Here is a 21,748-nt window from a genome sequence, read left to right on the forward strand (position 1 = left end):
TTCATCACTTGATTCTACATTGCTAGAAACATGTCCTGTTTCCTCTTTTCCTCCCATAACTTGTTAAATGTCATATAAAATGTAGTAGTAATAAGTTTTCCATCACGCAACAATGTTGAAATAAAAGTATTGACAAACGTCTATCGAACGAAAACAACAGAATTGCAACAATACTATTTTCAAGTTACAGTGACAACATGAATAGATGAGACAAGGTAATTTATATTGGGCGAGCAAACTCAAGGAGTTGTTTGTCTCCTTGGAAGAAAGTCATATCATTTTCTTCTAACGTCACTAGCGCTTCCACTCCTCCATCCCGGTTTTGATTATCCATTAGAGCAAAGAAGTTGCACGGAGGAATTAACACGCTCACTCTATGTGGTCTACCCCATCCAAAGTCTATGTTATAGAATGGGAAATTGCATAAACTGCTACATCTATAGGTATCAAAACCTTCTCTGTTAAATACTTGTTGCACTTGTTTCATTATTTGAAATGATTCAAAGACCAATTTGTTACGGTCAATAGTATTGAACCTGTTGCGGAGTTTTTCTTTCCCTTTCCTTATTTCCGCAATCAATTTAGGTAGTTGCATATCTACTTCCTCTTCTGTTGATGTGGAAATATAACCTGGAGCATTTCCGATAGTGTTGAGGGGCAATGGTGGACGCATGTTTGCAAATAGAGTGAATGTTGATGGTCGGAATGATGAATTGCCAGATATAATCATGGCCTTCCTCCTTGCAGCTGCTGCAGCACATTTGTAAAGGAGTGCAGATACACTTTCAACTCGACTAGGATTTTGTAATATTCCTGATTCTGAATCAGCAATTTTGGCCTTGAGAGTATTCAATGTTGAAGCAGGGAAAAGGTACCTGTTGGTTTTGTGAGTAGAAATTACTATTCCCTCTGTATCAATTTAGGTGAAAGTATTTGATTGGACACGAAATTTAAATTTGATTTACTAATTTTGTAAGACGGCATTAAATTTTTTAAATGTACCTTCTAGTCACATGATGTTGTTGTCCTTCATGTGGTAAGTTGTTCACCTCTGCTGTGGTTGAGCTAGCATTATGAATGGGTGGGAAGATGGATGCTCCATCGAACCGAGGAGATGGTTTTGCACAAGTCGGATCTTTAGCTATGCTAGCCCAATCACTAATGAAATTGCCAACACTATATCCATCGACAATCTTGTGACATATGCTAGTGCTGACTGCTACTCCACCACAATCGAAATGAGTCAGTTGAGCCATTACTAACCTACCATCAAAAGAATTACTATTGCCATAAGACAACCCTTGTGGATATACACAGTTTTCAGCAGTCGTGTCATTATCACATGAATTGACAACATCGGACATAGGACAGCTGACACGGACATTCAAGAACTCAGCTCCCCTGTCATTGCAATCAACATAGGCATTGTCTCTTAAGATCCCAGCAAAGGGATAATAATATGTCAATGCTTTTGAGAGGGATTCTTGAAGAAGTTGGGATATGTTATTAGCAGTGAGTGTTGGTTTAGGGTAGAAAAAGACAATTGGAGCATACTCACCATGAGCAAAACAATCAAGCAATGATAGATTGTGACGTCTATGTGAAGAAGGGGTAGGACAAGAGGGCTTTATTATCCTTTTGGAGATGGATAGAATCCGTGATGAAGCCATCTCTATACTTTTAGTAATTTGGTTTCGTTTTAGGTTGCAACCTATATAGACAACAATTAGGGGCGCTTGATAGTTAATTAGAGTTATACAGATATTAGTAATTCATGAATTAGTACTGAACACCTATTCCGTTTAGTGCCTAAATTTGGTAGAGATGACAAGTTGTCAATTCAGACACATAATGGTCCGTCATTTGATGAGGCTGAGAGAATCAAATTTGAAAATATGAAGATGAGGTTCTATATGAGTATTAATTACTAGGCTCGTGCCTAACACAAAAGGAAGTGGATACTTAGTGGGCAAGTTGATCCCCGGATACAATAATCACTAACATCAAACGAGTATATATATATATATATATATATATATATTAGTTCGTCCTTAAATAACAACTACTACTATGTTGCACATTTGTTCTGAAATACACTAATCTATATCTATGTATTATAAGAGTAAAAATATTAAAATGCTAAATGTTGAATGATGTAAAGTCAAAAAGTCATATATTCAATTATCATTTGCCTCATATTTAATGTTTTTGTTGTCTCTTTTGAGCGTTGATTTTAGGAATATGCTTATATTGGTTGTTTTTGATGTGTAGGACAACAATGCTGGGATTTACTGAGAAAACAGAGTACAATTGGGCTCTGAAGTCTGAGTAGAAGCAATCACCAATCTTTTTTTAATCGAATTTATGAACACAGGGTCCGTTTTATTAATAAAGAGCAAAAAAGACTAATAGCTCAAATTAGCTATTAGCCCAAATCCTAAATTAAACTAACAAAAACAAAAAACCAGCAACAAAATATATACATATAAACTCAGTTCAAAAGTGATCGAGTCCATAAAAGATAATCCCGTAGATTGTAGGTTTTTTATTTATTTCTGCTCTCCATCTCTTCTTTGTCTCCTCCTTTCCATCCACCGCTATGTTCTTCTTCAACCTTAATTCTGGCTTGCTTCACCCGTTGGCTGTTGCACTAGCTTTATCCTTAGCTCACAAAAGTGAAAAATGCTTGATCTTTGTTTTTGGAATGCCTACTTTCTCACTCTCACTGTCTCTATCTGTCACAATCTGAGACTATCCTCTAGTTGTACCATGGTGCTTAGAGCTATAAATAATCCCAAGCTAATCCATGATTTGGCATGAGACTAAGATACACATACACAGAAGCTGAAATACTAGCGCCGAAGCTAAATATGAAATAGGTTTATTAAGAACCAAATACTGAATAATCAAATATCTTAATAAATATATAAAAGTTGATACTAAGTCTGACTGTCTGAAAGCATCTACTAAGATGAGCTGTTAGGACAAGCTCCTAGGTAACTCTAACTGTCCGTAAATTGAAATAATAAATGACTCAAAGAAATATAGAGGCCGTCCTTGAAAGATGAGGACTCACCAACTTTGCAGTTACTGACTGGGGATCGTACTAACCGCGAACTGGACACTAAACGTATGAACTTGCATTATAAAATAATATAACGTGAGAGTATGCAGGTACTTTGAATGTATTGAGTATATGTGATATGCAAAGTAAGGCTAAGAACTGAACATGCTGAATTATAATGACATGAGCTGATGCAATGACCAAGTAAAATAACATGAAATCTGATAAATACTATACGAAAATAATTGATGACACAATCATGAAATAACTAACAGATTGAACTGTGGAGATACTATAAATCGATATATAACCATGTGAGCTATAACATGGAATTTGATGTATAATCCCGATGAAAAGGGCCCAATATACCTTGCCAGGGTATAAAGGCTGATCTGAGCTAATGTGATACCTCTAAGCTAAAATCCATAAAGGATTAAAGAGTCAGTCCTGGTCTGATGGATGATCCTTATAATCTTATGGTGACACGTAGTTCTGAGATTCAAAAATTGCTACTAAAGGCCTTTGTACTCAACTAACGGGTGAGCTTTCATCCCTAGGTCTACTCAGTGCTAAGTAAAAATCTCAACGAAAATATGCCAATAAACTAAAAATAGTAATTATCTGATAATACGAAATGATGCTAAAGACTGATAATAACAAAATAGCTCATGAATTCTGATAAAAACTGATAATATCTGAGAGACACTTTATCTGAAAGCATCATAAATTTTGAAAAATAATAATTTGAGACATGCAATATCTGTATACTAAGGGTTGATGAAGTTACCATGTAAATTATTGATTTGAAGATGAAAACACATAATTCAAACTATTCATGAAGAAGACTAGGAAAACAATGAAGAATCATGCTTTGCATAAGAACCCTAACTTCTATAGAATCATGAAATGAAAAGTTGAGGTTTCTTGGGACTCAATGGTTGAAAATATACTCATTGATGAAAATCCCACATACCTGGAATGAAGATACTAATTTGAATTCTTGGACTAAAACTTGAAGATAAAAACCCATATTCTTGCTTGAGAGAAATCTTGAGAGTACTGATTTTTGATTTTGAGTGTTATGCGTGAGAGGGGAGGTTTATGTTAACTATATTCCCTTAATTCCACTTAGAATAGGCCAAAATGACGTAGTATAGAGATTAAAAGAGTAGGAACACACTAAAATGATCTTGAAAGAAAACTGTCAGAGGCCATCTACGATCCGTAGATTCCTCTCGTAGAAATTAGGCCTAATTACTAAGTCTTTGAATCTTAACCTATAAGACTCTTCTTGTCACGCCCCGAGAGGGTACCCTAGGCGTGACCGATACTCGAAGACCATCACTGGTCCCCAAGCGAACCACTTGGTCCGATCACACATTTAATCACTCAGCGGAAAACTCAAAATAAATTTAAAAGGCATTCAAGTGGGCTAACCAAATCAACCGTTCAAGGAAAATAATATATTTAAAATAAAACTCAAATCAACTCTATATCATAAGGATAGTTTTGTAAACCAAAACATTTCTCGACATTATCATCTATCTATCTATGAAGCCTCTAATACTATTCAGAAGATGCGAATGACAAGTCCATGGCTACCCAAAAGAAATACTTCAAAGAAAAGATAGCTAAACCAGAGTGCCTCTGGATGCAAAGAGGACTCACCAACTCTGAGAGTACAAGTGATCGTCAACGATCCGCCTGTTGAGGATTTCTACCACCTGTATCTACATCATGAAATGATGCAGGCCAAATGACGTTAGTACGTGGAATGTACGAGTATATAAAATGACAGGAAGGAGAAACAATCAACAAATACTTACCTTAAGCTCATCAATTAACTCAAGGGATATGCAAAAGTTTAGAATTTAGCAAATGTCTCTCAAATCGACTCAATCATCTACCATCTCAATCAAACAATCCTATCATGCAAGATCATATCCTAATTGGGAGTTTCTCTAACCAACAAACATCACCTATGAGCCGGTGATGTACAACGAAGCGATATCGTTGCCACACCCATCCAATACCTTGTCAGGGTAAGGGAGGAATCACTATCATTGGATCCACAATCAATCAAAGTCCATCGTTTTGGGACTTAAGAGGTTTAACCCTCCATTCTACGCTAGTGGCGTAGTTCATGGAAATTGAGTTATAACTACACTCTTACCCAAATCGGTGCTCATTACTCCTCTCAAGACTCAATATGCTCATAAGACTCAAATCAATTAGTTTATACAAATCAATCCATCTAGTCACATTAGACTCTAATCAACTCAATCATCACTTCTTTCAATTAGACATTATTTTCAAGACTCATTCATGACTCATCAGAACTCCAATCAACAATCATTTAGACTTCTACTATCTAACTCAAGTTCGACTCATGCTCATTCAACATTCACCAATCAAACTTTTAGACTCAATCATTATGAACTATATTGAAATTTAATACTCAAATAGGGTTCATGTAGGGAGAAACAAAATCATCTATATTATGTGTTTAATTCATGAAAACTATCAATCATGCAAAGTTATGCCAAAATATACTAGGATTTAAGAGATCTTTCAAAGATTCATTCGTAGGAGGACTATATACTTTACTACTCAATCAATCGTATGCTTAGGGGAACATGGAAAAACTTAAACCATGCTTTATTTAGACTTACATACCTGGACCCGACGAACAATCAAGAATTCTAAGACCTCTCTTGAAGAACTCAAACCCTAGCCTTTCTCCTCTTCTCAATCCCTCACTCTCAACTAATCTAAGTGTTAATGAGAGTATTATGTGTACTAGGTACTGATAAATGACTTAATTTAGTCCTAGAACGTCAGAGTTTTTGTTTAAGAGAAGTGAAAAAAGACACGAATACCCTTTATAAAAATCGACTCTGGCTATCTACGGATTAGTTTTACGACTCATAGACACTTTTACGGGTCGTAGAAGACCAGTCGTAGAACTGGGTGGTAGTCTATAAATATTTCTACAAGTCAAGTCTATGACTCATAGAAAATATTATGGGTTGTAGACCCTTCTTGTCCTGTCAACCTTCTCAGACTTTGAATCTCTGAGTCTCTAAATCTCTTCTACGAGTCATTTCTACGACTCGTAGACTCTTTGATGAATCATTAACTTCATTCGTAGAGGTGACTTGGAGTCCTAAATTTTTTTTCTAAGTGTAAAGGGTCTCTACAAGTCGTTTCTACGACTCGTGATCCTTTCTATGATTCGTCTGATCAACTCGTAGTCAAAGTACTGAGGCTTATATTTTTCAGAAGTTAGACCTTGACTCCACGACTAGTTCTAATGGGTCGTCTACTTCTCTACAAGTCATCAATAGACTCGTAGACTCACTTCTAGATTTGATGAGATTTCAAACTTCAATGCTAACACCACGAGTTCCTCCTACGATCCATAGGAGTTCCTAAAACTCGTAGGTTGACTCGTACATATAGGCACAACTCATCTTTTCTCAATCTGTCTTATGGTTTTCAAACTTAGTCTAGGAAAGAATAACACGGGGTATTACACTTCTATGGTCCATAATTTTAACTACGACTCATAAATTAGGTCCGTAAGAATCAAGCTAAAGTATGAGTTTCTGAAGTTTGATCTATAGACCAATCTACGACCCTTAAAAGTGTTTATAACTCATAAACAGGACCCGTAAATTTCAGACTAAATATAAAGTTTCAGATCTTGATATACGAGACTAATCTAAGATCCATAAATATATTTACAATTAGTAAACTTTACTTGTAAACTCAGTCTAAATTCCATGTCTCTAAAGTTATCCTACAAGCCTCATCTAGGACCCGCAGTTTCATCTATAATATATAGATGCTGCTAGTCAATCATAATTTTTAGCAGACAAATCTTTTTAGCTTTTCAAGATTTGATATGGACTTAAGAACTTCTGAGGTGTTACAATATCTCCCCCTTGGGAACATTCATCCTCGAATGGAGTCTAAACAAGCTGAAAAGAGTAGAGAAAGATCTGCAATTCCAAGATTGAAAGTTAAATACTGAAAACTGAGGAGTGACTGACTCCGAACTAAAACATAAAGACTGGAATGATTTCATGAAAATGCTTGTATACTGAGACATGAGAATAACATAAAGACATGAATCTAAATAGAGTACTATGGAGGAACTATTACCTCACGCTAGAACCGAACTGAAAGAAAAAAGTTGGGGATACTTGGCCATCATATCTTCCCAAGTAACTGCCTTAACTAATTGATCCTCCAAAGAACTTACACTGAAGCAACTTCCTTGTTCCTCGATGGTCAAGGATCTCAACTGGATCTTTTCATAAGAGAGACTTTCCTTTACACAAATGTTCTCTAAAGACACAACTGAAGTTAGATCGCTAATGCACTTCTTCAACAAGGACACATGAAACACTGGGTGCACTAATGCTGGCTCTGTGGGTAATTCCATCTCATAAGCCATATGCCTCATAATTCTATAAGGATTGACATATCGGGATTGATATTTTCTTTAATTTCTTACCAAACCTTATCCCCCCTTTCATGGGTGAAATTTTCAGATATATCCAATCATCAACAATAAATTTAAGCTCTCTTTTCTTCACATCTGCATATGATTTTTGTCTACTCTGGGTTGTTCTCAACCTATATCTAATAAGTTGAACTTTCTCCGTAGCCTCATAAAATGATTCAGACCCTATCAAAGACACTTCACCAACCTCAAATCACATAATAGGAGATCTACATAGATCTACATCTCCTACCATAAAGAGCCTTAAATAAAGTCATCTGAATACTGAAGTGGTAACTGTTGTTATAAGCAAACTCCATTAAAGGTAAATGATCATCCCAACTACCTTTAAAGTCAATCACACATGCTAACAACATATCCTTCAAGGTTTGAATAGTTTGTTCGGCGTGGTCATCTGTTTGCGGGTGAAAAGTTCTGCTAAACTTAACCTGGGCACCAAGGCCTTTTTGAAATGACTTTCAAAAGTGAGATGTGAACTAAGTACTTCTATTTGAGATGACGGATAAAAAGACTCTATGCAATTTCACCAACTCCGAAATATAAAGTGTAGCATAATCCTCGGCTGAATAAGAAGTCGTAACTGGCAGAAAATATACTGACTTAATCATTCTTTCTACAACCACCCATATAGAATCATGTTATCAACGCGTGCGAGGCAAACCTGTGATGAAATCCATATTTAAATCTTTCCACTTTCAAGTAGAAATGTTGATATCCCTGAGTCATACCTTCTGGTTTCTGACGTTCAACCTTAACTTACAGAGAAATGGAGAAAAGGACTTTAGTTCATACTTTTCATCATCTTCTTTTCATTTTAATCATTGAACATGTGTTATGAGTAGCTATACTTCAAGTATCTAGGGACAAGGTTGTGGTATGAACAAGGTTGACATTGGAGAATCCTACGTTTATATAGACTTTCCAATATTGAGTTGTTTAGTTTTTCTTGAGTTAAATTATTTGATTCTTTGATCAATTATCGAATACTATCAGTGACATGTAAATTAGATTCGGAAGAGGAAATTTGCGTGCGTAGTAAGAAAAAGTAAAAGCTTGATTGTAAACCTTATAGGAAATGAAGAAGGATTCACTAACGTGGATAGGAATACACCCATTAGCCTAGTTCAGGTGATACAGATAACATATCACATGTACTTCACTATCGACCGATGACCCTAAAAACATGGACATAATTAGGAATAATCTAGTAGTCTTAAAGTTGTAGGCAAAATGCTTAATAAAGTATTATCAACCAGCAACTAGTAAATCAGGAAAACATTTAAGCATATGATTTGATAACTCAACCAGATTGTTACATTACCATGACTCTGGATCTTTTTCTCATCTGAATTACGTAAAACCAAATCTTCGGCTTGTTATTAATTTGTATTAATTCTAGTAAAGTAGTAGAACAAAAAAATATATTCTCAAAGTTGTTTGTTACTCACTGAATAGTAAAAGTAGAAATTCAAAGTAGACAATCAATTCGACAAGTCTTTGTGGGATCGATAACTAACCTTAACCTCCTATATTACTTATACGGTTGTGTATACTTGTGTATGCATTAGCTGCAGCAAGTTTTTGACACCGTTACTTGGTATTTGAGTAAAAATTGGTACACTATTTTGAATTACTATTACATTATTCAGCTTTTTATGTGTTTTCATTGGTTTTGTGCGTCACAAGTTATAGGTTAGTTTTTGCCCAACTCTAGGAATTTAGGCAATTCCTTGATTTCGTTAAGGTCAGAGAGGATTGAGAGGAATGGAGGATCATAAATTTGGTTCAGATGACAAGTTGTCAATTCATACACAATAGTCCATCAATTGATCAGGTTGAGAGATTCTAATCGTAAAATATGAAAATAAGGTTCTATATGAGTATTAATTAATTAGTAGGCTGGTGTCTTAAACAAAAACAAGTGTATATACTAACTATTTTAATATGGTAAACAATTAGTTAGTCCACGATGAAAAGGTAGTTATTAAAAATATTCGTAAGTTATTGCTGGTATATGATTATTGAATTTGTTTTTTTAGAAGGGGCGAAATGGGGAAAGTGATCAAATTACAAGGTGAATCTTTATTAATAAGGTGAAAATTCAGATAGTCAATCAACTAAATTATTAAAATTTTTTTATGATTATTGGATTAACCTGGTGCGTCCAACTATAATTCATCCCAAGAAACGTGCTATATTATCGTTGAACAGAATGCCTATTGCTTCAATAATTGAACAGACACCATTTGTGCATAATATGTCCTACAAATTTTGTAGTTGATCATATTATGATATGGGTGCCTTTGACCTTTAAATACAAATTTAATTAATATTTCTTTTTTTGAGTTTTTCATCCGATGTCTGGAGTCTATGGAACCCCGACTAAATTCGGATCGCGCACTGCATGACTCATTCAGGGGTGACGCTCCCAAACAATTTTTTTTTCATATCCAAGACTCGAATCCGAGACTTCTAACTGCACCACAACCCATGTTAGTAATTAATAATCTTTTTAGTACTAGTATATTCTTTGTTATACAGTGACAAGGTGTCTCAACGTAGTAGTATTTCATACAGTAAATAAGTTAACAAAAAAGAAGGAACTACATGAGATTATTACATTTTTCTACCCGTGCTTTTGCTATTTTTGTTCCAAATACTAGTAGTATAAGTATTCGCGCGATGTCCAGTTAGCATTAAGAAAAAATAATTTTTTTTCTTTGTTTTAATATCATATATTATTTGAAGTTAATTAATTAGCTATGATCACCAACAATATTAATTTTATAATTAGGAAAAATCTTTTTTTAAAAAAATTATGCACACAAATCAATTGATAAATTATTATAAAATAAAAATATACATATATAAATTGAGTCATGATTAACCTTCAATTATACTCCTATCTATCATTGTGCACCACATGTATCATTAATTTAGTTATAAAATCTTACAAATGCTGAAGCAATTTTTGAGGTTTTTTGACTTTATATTTAAAACTAAATTATGCGATTTCGCTTACATTTTTTCATATTAAATTATGATATATCTTATCTTTTTTGGTAGAAATGATATATCTTATCATCTCATATTTAAATAGGACTTATCTACTTATATTTTTATGCTGATAATTGATTTTTTTTTTGTGTGTAAATAAAGTGGATAATAAATTGACATTAAGCTACTTTTAAAATTTAAGTACTTTTAAAATTTAAGCATAGGAAATTCATAAATATCTTCTCAACTTAATTTAAATTGAAATTATCTATTTATATTTTTACGTTGAAATTTAGATTTAGATTTAAATTACTTTTTTTATTTATTTATTTTAAGTGAACTCTAAATCAATATTAAAAATTGTTCCATTCCTTATTAATAGTATGATTGCTGTTTAATTTAATATCCCTTCTCACTACTCTATTTAAAATACACATGCAATTTTTTTATTTAATGTGATTCTTTTTATATCGTCACTTTAAAAAATTAATTACCTAAGAAAATATTACAGTATTCTTTGAATTGTTTTTAATAAAATAATAAATATAACTCAGATTTCTTTATGTAGATTTTTTTGGTCAGATTTTCAATTATTTATTATATTTTTAAATAAAAACAGTAAAAACAATGTAATAGCTGTATTTTTATGAGTGAAATTTCATAAAAATAAAAATAAATTATACTTTATTTAAATATCGCTCAACAAATAATTCATAAGATATCTTTTCGAAGGACAACAAAAAAGAAGCAAGGAACAACACAAACATTTAAATAAGAAGACGTTTTTCAATTACTAATCATAGGGTGCTGGTTTGAAGCTAAATTCAATTTCAAATTTGTATTCCGTTTCCCTCTTACCAGAAAATCTAGATAATAACAATTCAATTTAAAATCTGCATTTTGTTTCTATTTTACCGGAGAATCTAGACAAACGTTATTGTGCTTCTTTAAGCAATATAACCAACAATAAAAAGTTATGAAAAAATTAAATAAAAAAATTAAAGGGATGAAAAGTTAATTTGGACATGCATTGTCTGATCATAATTAGGGAAATCATATATATTTTACCTTCGCGTAGTGATCATTAAACATTTTTCCAACCCACTATGAGTATAACCAAAATCATAAATGAAAAGTAAATCCTATATAAATGATGAAAAATATATCTATAAAATATTATATAAATAATATATATTTATATATATATAAGGAATTATTGACATAATTTAAAATAAAATATAACAAAATATTAAAATAATTGTTAACATTATATAAAATTTCAAAGTCATTAATGATGATTTCTTTTAAATTTAATGCAGAAAATTTAAACTAATATTTAATACATTTCGCTATTCATATTTTATTTATACTATTACATGTACCATGAAAATGGTAGTATCCTTTCTTAGAATTTTCATGCATAGTAAGAAAAAGAAAAAGAGAAAATAAACATATAATTGCTATGATAAAATAAAATTTCATAAAAAATACACAAAACTCAATCATATATTACTGACATACAACAAACAACAACATATTAAGTGAAATCCTACAAAGCGGGGTCTAGGATTATTGACATAATTTAAAATAAAAATATAACAAAATATTAAAATAACTGGTAACATTATAAAAATTCAAAGTCATTAGTGACGATTTCTTTTAAATTTAATGCAGAAAATTTAAACTAATACTTAATACATTTCACTATTTATATTTTATTTATACTATTACATGTACCATGAAAATGATAGTATCCTTTCTAACAATTTTCATGCATAATAAGAAGAAAAATAAAAGATAAAATAAATAAATAAATTTTTAAGTTCAACCTAAATGCGTTTTGTAAAAAATTAAATTTTAAAAACTTAGACTAAAAACTTAATGACAAAAGATAATATTAATACAGTAACTCGAAAGTTGCAATAAATAAATTTATAAAAATTGGAGTAATGTCATTTTCTACCATTTCAATTTTTTTAAAAATTTTTTAACTAGTTTTTGCCTTATGTTTTTAGGTGTGGTTTAAAAATCTCTCTAATTGAAAAATATCATTAAAGACAGAGACTAAATCAATAATATCTTTGAAATTAAATCTACAAAAAAGTTATACATTTAGACAAAAATTAAGTTAGGTGATGCTAAATAGATATTGATGTCCTCATTATTATTATTATTATTATCTAACACAAATTTTGTCACTAAGAACAAAGACAAGCATCTTAATACACAACTCTTATTGTAAGGATTTAAGAAAATATAAATACAATAAAAAGAATATGGATAGATATATGATACATAGAAACTTTCATCAGAAAAAATAGACGAAATAGAATTAAAATTACAGATTTAACAAAAATACTTAAATTAGACTTGTATATACTCCATTCAAAAGAATGGTACTATTAAAATTTCACACGTAGAAGGAGCCATCACCAAGAATTATGATACATCAACAATACTTCTTACTGCAAAATAAAAAAATAAAAAATTAGAAAAAAATTATTTTAAAATATTTTTTTTGTGATCACATTGTATTTGCGCGTGTATCTTGTCATCTAAATTCCAAGTCATCTTCCCATTTTTTCCTCTCAATCAAATCATCAAAGACTTGGCCTTCGTTTTCAAAATTCTCTTCTTTTAAGCCCCTTTCCCACCATTTCTCTAGGCCAAAAGTCCACATGCTAAATTCACTATTGATAACAACAACAACAACAACCCAGTGAAATCTCACATCGTGGGATCTGGGGAGGGTAAAGTGTACGCAGACCTGATAAATATGCAATAAATAAATAAATAAAATTGATTTAAGAAGAGAAAAAAAGGAAAAATTTTGACATTTACGTATTGTCTTATCTACCAAGATGACCATCTAGTATGAACAGTAACACTCCTATTTTAATAGGCATGTTTGTTTTGACAATTGAAAAGCATGATAACTTTTATGAATTCAAAATCTAATATTATATCGATAAAAAATTGTTATATGCATAAAGCATACACAAATATCTAAAATTGATATGATGACTTTGTATCAATTGCTTTGAAGCCACGTTCAAAGAAGGAGGGAGAAAAGATAAACTAATTTTTAAGAATTTAAGAATAGTTAGACTAATTTATTTATTTTACAGATTTTAAATAACTGTTTCCTTATTTTTTGGCTTTATAAAATATTTTAAAACAATATATTTGTTTTGCTTTTATCTATATCTCACTTCTGAAAATGAGAAACGTGGATGAGGTTTGGGAGTGGTTAATTTGGATATGTGACTTTTTTTCAAAATTTTAAAAACTGAATGTTAAAAGAATATAAATTTTAAAATTGATCATTTTTCTATCACGGTAATTATTATTTTTTACCATTCAAAACATAATGATAAATAAAGATTTTAAATTAATTTTTATTTTAAGGATAAATATAATTTGTTTGATTTGAATTATTTTCTTTAAAAAAGAAATAGATACTATATATTTAAAGTTTCATATTCAGCAATACGTAACTACTATATTATGAATTAGAATTTCTATCCTAAATACATCCATACTTTATCTTTAAAAAAATTATATTTAAAATAAAAAAGACATAAACACTTACCTTAAGAAACCTAACCTACATGAGCCTTACCCCATGACCCACTAACTTAGACACGGGAGAGGTATTTTTTTAATTAATTAAATTAAAGAGCCCATTTGGATGGGCTTTAAGTTGATCAAATCAACTTATAAGTTCTTTTTTAATTTTTGGACGTGTTTGCCTAATGCTAACTTTAAGCCATAAAGTTCTTAAAGTCAATCAAAATTGAAAAGTTAGGATTTCTAACTTTTTTTTTCTAAGTGCTTAAATTCATTTTGTTTAACCATGAAAATTACTTTTATATCCCTTATATTTTAACTAAATTTTCAAACTACCCTTTTTATTCTTTTAGCCCTAAAATTCAAACACTTATTTTCAACATAAGTACTTTTATCCAAACACTCAACTGCTTATTTATAAAAATAACTTTGAGCACTTCAAACTTCTAAAAGCACTTCATACATAAAAATTACTTTTTTTAAGCCAACGGGCTCAAATAGTTATCTTTTTCTACTTTTGTCTTTAATAAACGATTTAAAATGTATTTAAATATTATATTTTAAATAGATACCCATTAGGTCATTACTATAATTAAAAAACTACCAGAATATGAATTTACAAAATATATAAATGGTAGATATCAAAATTGTTTTTTTTGTTTGAAAAAGCTAAATAATATTAAAGAAAAAAGATAAAATTATAACTAATTAATCATTTTTGTCCTGAAACGGTCACATATCTTTATCCAATGGTTCCACTTGGCTTAATTCTAGGCTAGACTTTCTTCTTTTTAATTATATATAGATTAGAAACAAATATTTTTCTCACCAGGAATTAATCAGAATTTTTTTGCTATAAAATATGATTTAACCAACTCATTAAAAAAACACATGGTAGGAACCATATTCTCACTGAAATAGTGGAACACTTTCGTATGAAAATATTACTATTTTTTCTTTTCCCACCGATTCAAATAAAATATCCATGAACATAGACACTAAATATTTTTCACCGAAAAAACAATAATTTTAGTAATGTAATATTTTCCAAGCAGAGTTTAGGAAACATCATTTTGTTTAATTTCTTATACAGTTTAAGGAAAACTAATTTTGATATAGTTGTTTCAAATTGTTTCTAAACTAATAAAACTCAATTTATATAAATGACAATACAAGTGGAGAGAATGCATAAATACATTTCAATCCAGATTGTTTGTACACAAATCGACGTGCTTAACACATTTACTCTATAATATATATTCAAATTGACAACACACATCCAATAAAGAAACGAAAATTCAATTTTGACTTTTCCTTAATTTTTTGTCGCTTTATCACATGTAGATAATTTGTCGTGAAATAAACACCATTCCCTCCGTTTTATTTACTTTGTTTTTGTATTGATTTGATATACTCTTTAAAAAAAGAAGAAAAAGAGAGCATCGAATTCTATGAGTTCGATATTTTTTTGATTTGAAATGTCCGATTACATAAATGAGTCCATTTCATAATAATTTTTGATATTTTCTTCAGGAATGTGTTAAGATTGAGTAGTATACAATTGAAGGAACACCAATTTGATTCCGTAACTAATACCGTCCAACGGAAATCTCCCATTCCGAAAGGTTACTAGGCAGGCCGTTAGATCCAAAGTTGTATACCACTGTTATGGTGTCGATAAATTTATATTTATAAGAGATGTATTTTATTAAACTAATCTTATTTGTTAAGTCTTAAAAAATGAATTTACATTAATATTTTATGTAGTTATTTAATAATGCGGTTGGTATTAAAAACAAATAAGAATGAGGCTGAAATACAAACCAATGTAATTGTAACAAACAAACTTCAACTTTAATAATGATTTAAAAAAAAATTATTTAGCACGACAAAAGAAAATCTCAAAGGACGGTGGATCATTTGATTTCTTCAACCCTGTAATGGCAATTAGTTCGCCATAGGATGGCCATGGTATGATAGATATCGAATATCATATTGAAATTGAAATTTTTAATACACTTAGTTTGGGTTTTAATTAAGGTATTTAATATGGTATTTGATATGCATTTTTAACAAGTTTGGTATTCGATATGGTATTTGATATTTATAAAAAAATATATCGAAATATCAATACCATATCAAAATATATAGTTACATGAAATTCATAAATATGTAACTATATAATACTAGCAAATATATAAAGTAGTAAGTAATTATTTAGATGTTGAAATTTTGATTACTCTATCTTATTTAAATGTTCTTTTTGGATGATTGTTTAACAAAGAGAATTGTTTGTACTTTATTTTGAATATTTTTTACATGTATAAGGTATTAGTATGATCTAATTGAGACGTTTCTTGAAAAGTCAAAATCATAATGTTTATTATACGAATATATGTAAGTTGAAGACTTGAAGTTAACCAAACTATGATAACCGATTTTCCGTACAGTAAAACACCGAAATCAAACTTTAAAATACCGAACTATATCAAATTAATTTAATATAGTAATAATATAATATTTTTAAAAATCGTAAATCAAAATTACCAAATCGAATTTTTCAATAGGTACCGTGCCCAGCCCTAGTTGGCAATGCACTCACAAATGTCATTTCTCATTTTCATTATAGGAGCTAGAAAACTGCCTGATTTTGTGGAGCGAAATAATGTCAATAATGGCCCATTATGTTTGGAAGTTGTTTAAAATAGTTTGAACAATTTTTGATTTTTAAGTTTGTCAAAAATGAATATTTTTGTCTTCGTTAAATATTTAACAAACTCTAATTAGGGGTGGACATAATGTAGTAGATATCGAATCAAAAGTTTTGATATCGTGGTTTCAATATAATAATATTTGGTATGCATTATGATTTCTGTTATAATCTATTACTTTATATACTTAGATTGCTCTATTTTATCTGGGTTGATTTTGTTATTTGCTCAGTTTTGAACTTTTTATCCTTATTTGACTTCTCTTATGATTTTACTGAGCCAAGAGTCTTTCGAAAACAACCGTCCTACCTCGGTAGGAGTCAAGTCTGCATACACTCTACTCTACCCTCCCCAGACCCACGTGTGGAATTTCACTGGGTTGTTGTTGTTGTTGTTGTAATATTTATAAAAAAAAGTACGGAAATATCGAATATCATAACGAAGAATATACAATTACATGTATAGTTTTTATATATTATTATAATATTAGCAAATATATAAAAATATTAGTACAAAACTAATTATTTAGACGTTGAACCTTTGATTAGTACTCTATCTTAATTGGAATGTCTTTTATTTATGTGTAATTAATAAAGAAAATTTCTTATACTTTCTTTTGGATATATTTATATGTGTTTATAATAACGTACCAAAAAAAAAGAATGCAAGAAATTCATATTTTCCAGATTCTACTATAAAACCACGGAGTGAAGATGAAAAAACATAAGAAAGTGATGGTGTGATGTAATTGAGATATTTTTTTTAAAAAAATAATCAAAGTCATAATTATTTATTATATAAGTATATATTAGCCGAAGTCGAATATGTTTGTCAATTTATTTAAAATATCAAACCACACCAAATTAATTTGATGTGATAATAATATATAAATAGTTTAGCTAGGGCCTACCGCCAAATATAATACTTAATAGGGATTATTTTGTCATTTACTCTTGAATATAAGGTAGGAGTTATTAGTATATATAAATCCATACTCAACGTTTCTCTACGTATCATACAAATCCAAAGTTTGCAAGTGCATTTTTGCTATTAAAGCGCGCACGATGGTTAGTCCAAAGTCCCACGTTGTGTCCATGTCCAAGAAGATCATTAAGCCCTCTTCTCCAACCCCATCTTCACTTAGGCGTCACAATCTCTCTTTCTTGGATCAATTGGCTAGTCCTGCACATAATCCACTGGCTTTCTTCTATCCCAAACTCGAAAAATCATGGTATGACCTAAACCACATATCCACAATTCTTGAAAATTCCCTTGCAAATGTATTGACCTCCTATTATCCATTTGCTGGAACGGTCAAGGAAAACATGTTTGTCGATTGTAATGATGTGGGAGCTGAGTTTTTTAATGTTCGAGTCGATTTCCCTATGTCTGAAATTCTCAATCATCCTTACAATGATGCTACAAATTTTGTTTATCCACAAGGGTGTCCTTGGAACACTTCATATGAGGGTACTTTAGTAGTCACTCAGCTAACACATTTTGATTGCGGTGGAATAGCAGTCGGTGTATGCATCTCACATAAGGTCGCGGATGCATATAGTGTAATCAAATTCATTACTGATTGGGCTTCCTTAACTCGTGATTCGGGTCTTGCAAAACCTTCTACTCTGTTTGATGGAACTTCCTTTTTCCCACCAACTAATGATCTTTCAATTTTACCGAATTTCGAGCCTGAAAAAGATGAAAATTGTGTGACAAGATTGTACCATTTCTCCTCCTCTGGTTTAGACAGGCTCAAAATCATAGCAGCTGCAGAATCAGGAGTGGAGAATCCCACTCGGGTTGAAGTTGCCACAGCACTTGTTCACAAACATGCCATGGCTGCTTCAGCCAAGACTAACAATTCGGGTTCATTTAAACCATCTTTACTATGCCATATCATGGGTCTGCGCCCACCATTGCCTTTAAGCAACATCGGAAATGCTTGTAGCTTCTTTCTATCGATGACATCTAAAGACGATGAGATGAAATTTCCCAATTTGGTGGCTGAACTAAGAAAAGCTAAGCATCAACTTCGCGACAAATTAAAAAATGTGCCTCAGAATGAGGTATTCTTTCAAGTACTTGAAATAATCAAGGGGGGTGCGGAGTTATTGGAACAAGTAAGCAAGTCTGATGTGTATAAGTGTAGCAGTTTGTGCCATTTCGGGCTATACAATACAGATTTTGGATGGGAGAAGCCTACAAGAGTCACCTCGGCGAGTCCTGGAGTGAAGAATCAGATGTTTTTCATGGATAGCCCAAGTGGAAATGGGCTGGATGTAGTGGTGACTTTGGAAGAAAAAGACATGGAAATATTTCAAAGTGACAAAGGCCTCCTTGAATTTGCTTCTCCAATTGTGAAAATGTAGTACACCAATTCTATTTCTGTTATCTTTCCATTTCCCAATAGTTCAAGTTGTTTATTTGACAGTACTTGTTAATGTGATTTCTTTCCTTAATCAAACGATCTTCCCATCTTTATTTCCAGTATTTTTGTACACTAGTTCACGTGCATTACATGTAGAGCAGAAAATTTCAGCTCATATTTATAAAATCAACTTATTTAGTGGGTACGTACTGTATTGTTATTTTGCACGACTTAGTGATTTACTCTAGATTAGCCTACGAGTGAACAAACTAGTTCACATGTAGAGCAGAAAATTGCACTGTCAAAGGTGGGAATCCAAAGTATCTTTAATGCAATTCCTGGTATGGAATGTAAGGAGAATAAACAAGAGATATAAGCAGCGAGAGCTGTCTCTTTGTTTGAGAGAAAATAAAATCCACATAGTTGGACTACTAGGAACTAGAGTCAAGGAGCAAAAAGCAGCTACTATTTGCAAGAAATTGAACCCAAAATAGAGAGCTGAATGCAACTATGGCAATGCTAGAAATGGGAGAATTTGGATCCTTTGGGACCCTAATGAGTGTAATATCTCAATCCACTACAAAGAAGAGCAACTGATCCATTTTATAATAGTAAAAACTTATCCTCCACTCTAATTTGACATGATGGTTGTGTATGGATATAACAGGATGGAGCAAAGAAAGGAAATGTTGGAAATTTGGGAGAGAGACAACACAAATAATGCTCAATACTTATTTAGGTAGTGTTAAAAGTGATGACCTAGCTCTAATGGCTAATGCTACTTCAACAATGGAGGAGAAAGGGAGCTTACGAGAGAGAGTAGAATTGAGAGAAGAAACTAACAGCCTTACTTTTCATTCAATACAAAGTTTGTATTTATACAAGTGCCTAACTAACTGTGTTAATTATAACAAACTAACAATTAGTTATAATTAACTTTGTAACTAATCATTTACAGGCTGTAATTGGCTAAGACTACTTGATACATCTATTACTAATTTCTACACTCCCCCTCAAGTTGGATGATGAAAAATATCTAATAAGCCCAACTTGAACATCATATCAATATGTAATCGCTGGCCTTAGTAAATATGTCTGCTAGTTGTTCTCTGCTGGCTATGTATGTAGTTGTGATCAGGCCTTCTTGTAACCTCTCTCGAATGAAATGAAAATCAATTTCTATGTGTTTGGTCCTCTCATGGCACATAGAATTTGAGGCTATCTGTAATGCTGCTTTGTTATCACAATGTAACTTCATTGGTAATTTAACATTAACACCCAATTCTTTGAATAAGTTTTGCAATCACACCAACTTTCCAACTATAGTTGCCATACTTCTGTACTCAGTTTTTGCTGAGCTTCTTGACACTGTGCTTTGTTTTTTAGACTTTCATGAAATCAGAGAATCCCCATATTTTATCCCAAAGCCTAACTAACTTTGTTAATTATAACAAACAAACTAACAATTAGTTATAACTAACTTTGTAATTAATCATGTACAGGCTGTAATTGGCTAAGACTACTTGATTCACCTATTACTAATTTCTACACGTGAAGAGAAGTGGAGGAAAAATGATTTTCTATTCAACTTTTTCTTTCTTCAATATGGCTAGATTACATGACTATTTATAGGTGAATTCCTCCATGTATCTATCCTAGCATACACGTACCATAATTAATACTTAACATCGTCCAAGTTCATGAATAAGACTAACTAGACTTAATTTAGAGTTTTCCACCAATTCATGTGTCTCCTAATACATTAATCTACTAGTTCATGAACTAAATTAAATATAATGTGAAAAAAGTAAATAATGTGAACAAGTTTATTTTTTTAACATCCCCCCTTAAACTTGATTCACTACTCCAAGAACCATTCGCAGCTTTTGAAAAAATATCGACCTTCAACGGCTTGGTGAAAATGTTCACAACTTGGTCTTTAGATTTCATAAACTCAAGCTATACCTATTTCTTCGATATGCAATCTCTAATTAAATGATACTTAGTATCAATGTGTTTGCTCCTTTCATGAAACACCGGGTTCTTGGCCTTTTTCTTGTACCCATTTGCTACCAATCTTGCTTTGTACCTCTCTACTTCACCTTTGGAATTTTTCTTTAGCTTGTAAACCCATTTGACTCTAATGGTGATTTTTCCTTCTTTAAGTTTTGAAAACTCCCAAGTGTCATTCTTTTTTATTGCCCTGATTTCTTCATCCATCGCATCTCTCTATTTTGGATTACCAGCAACATCTTCATAACTTATAGGCTCACTGTCTACAAATAAATGAAAATGAGTTAAATCACTTAAATTTTCTGTTACTTCTTCCGTTGCGTCATACAAGTCTCGAAGACTTCTAGACTTTCGAGGTACACTACTTGAACTTGATTCTCCAACTTCTTGAACTTGCGATGGATGTGTTGTAGGCAGTGTAGGATGCTGATGTACCACTTCTTCATCATGTTCATCATCAAGGAATGTATTAAAAGAGTAATCTTTCTTTT

At 31.5% G+C, this 21,748-nt stretch overlaps 2 protein-coding genes across 2 annotated transcripts; one reads left to right on the top strand and one right to left on the bottom strand.

Moving 5' to 3' along the window:
- Positions 1-220: 220 nt before the first annotated feature.
- On the bottom strand, positions 221-1,670 carry LOC129891182 (acylsugar acyltransferase 3-like). Its single transcript, XM_055966457.1, has 2 exons — positions 1,003-1,670; positions 221-875 (listed from the first exon to the last, which is right to left on the bottom strand). The coding sequence occupies exons 1-2, from the start codon at positions 1,668-1,670 to the stop codon at positions 221-223; spliced, it is 1,323 nt and encodes a 440-aa protein (XP_055822432.1).
- Positions 1,671-17,907: 16,237 nt separating this feature from the next.
- On the top strand, positions 17,908-19,256 carry LOC129892461 (acylsugar acyltransferase 3-like). Its single transcript, XM_055968032.1, has one exon. It carries the CDS (start codon positions 17,938-17,940, stop codon positions 19,243-19,245), a length of 1,308 nt encoding a protein of 435 aa, XP_055824007.1. The 5' UTR covers positions 17,908-17,937; the 3' UTR covers positions 19,246-19,256.
- Positions 19,257-21,748: the final 2,492 nt, after the last annotated feature.

This window comes from Solanum dulcamara, chromosome 6 (assembly GCF_947179165.1).
Source record: "Solanum dulcamara chromosome 6, daSolDulc1.2, whole genome shotgun sequence".
NCBI classification, from domain to species: domain Eukaryota; kingdom Viridiplantae; phylum Streptophyta; class Magnoliopsida; order Solanales; family Solanaceae; genus Solanum; species Solanum dulcamara.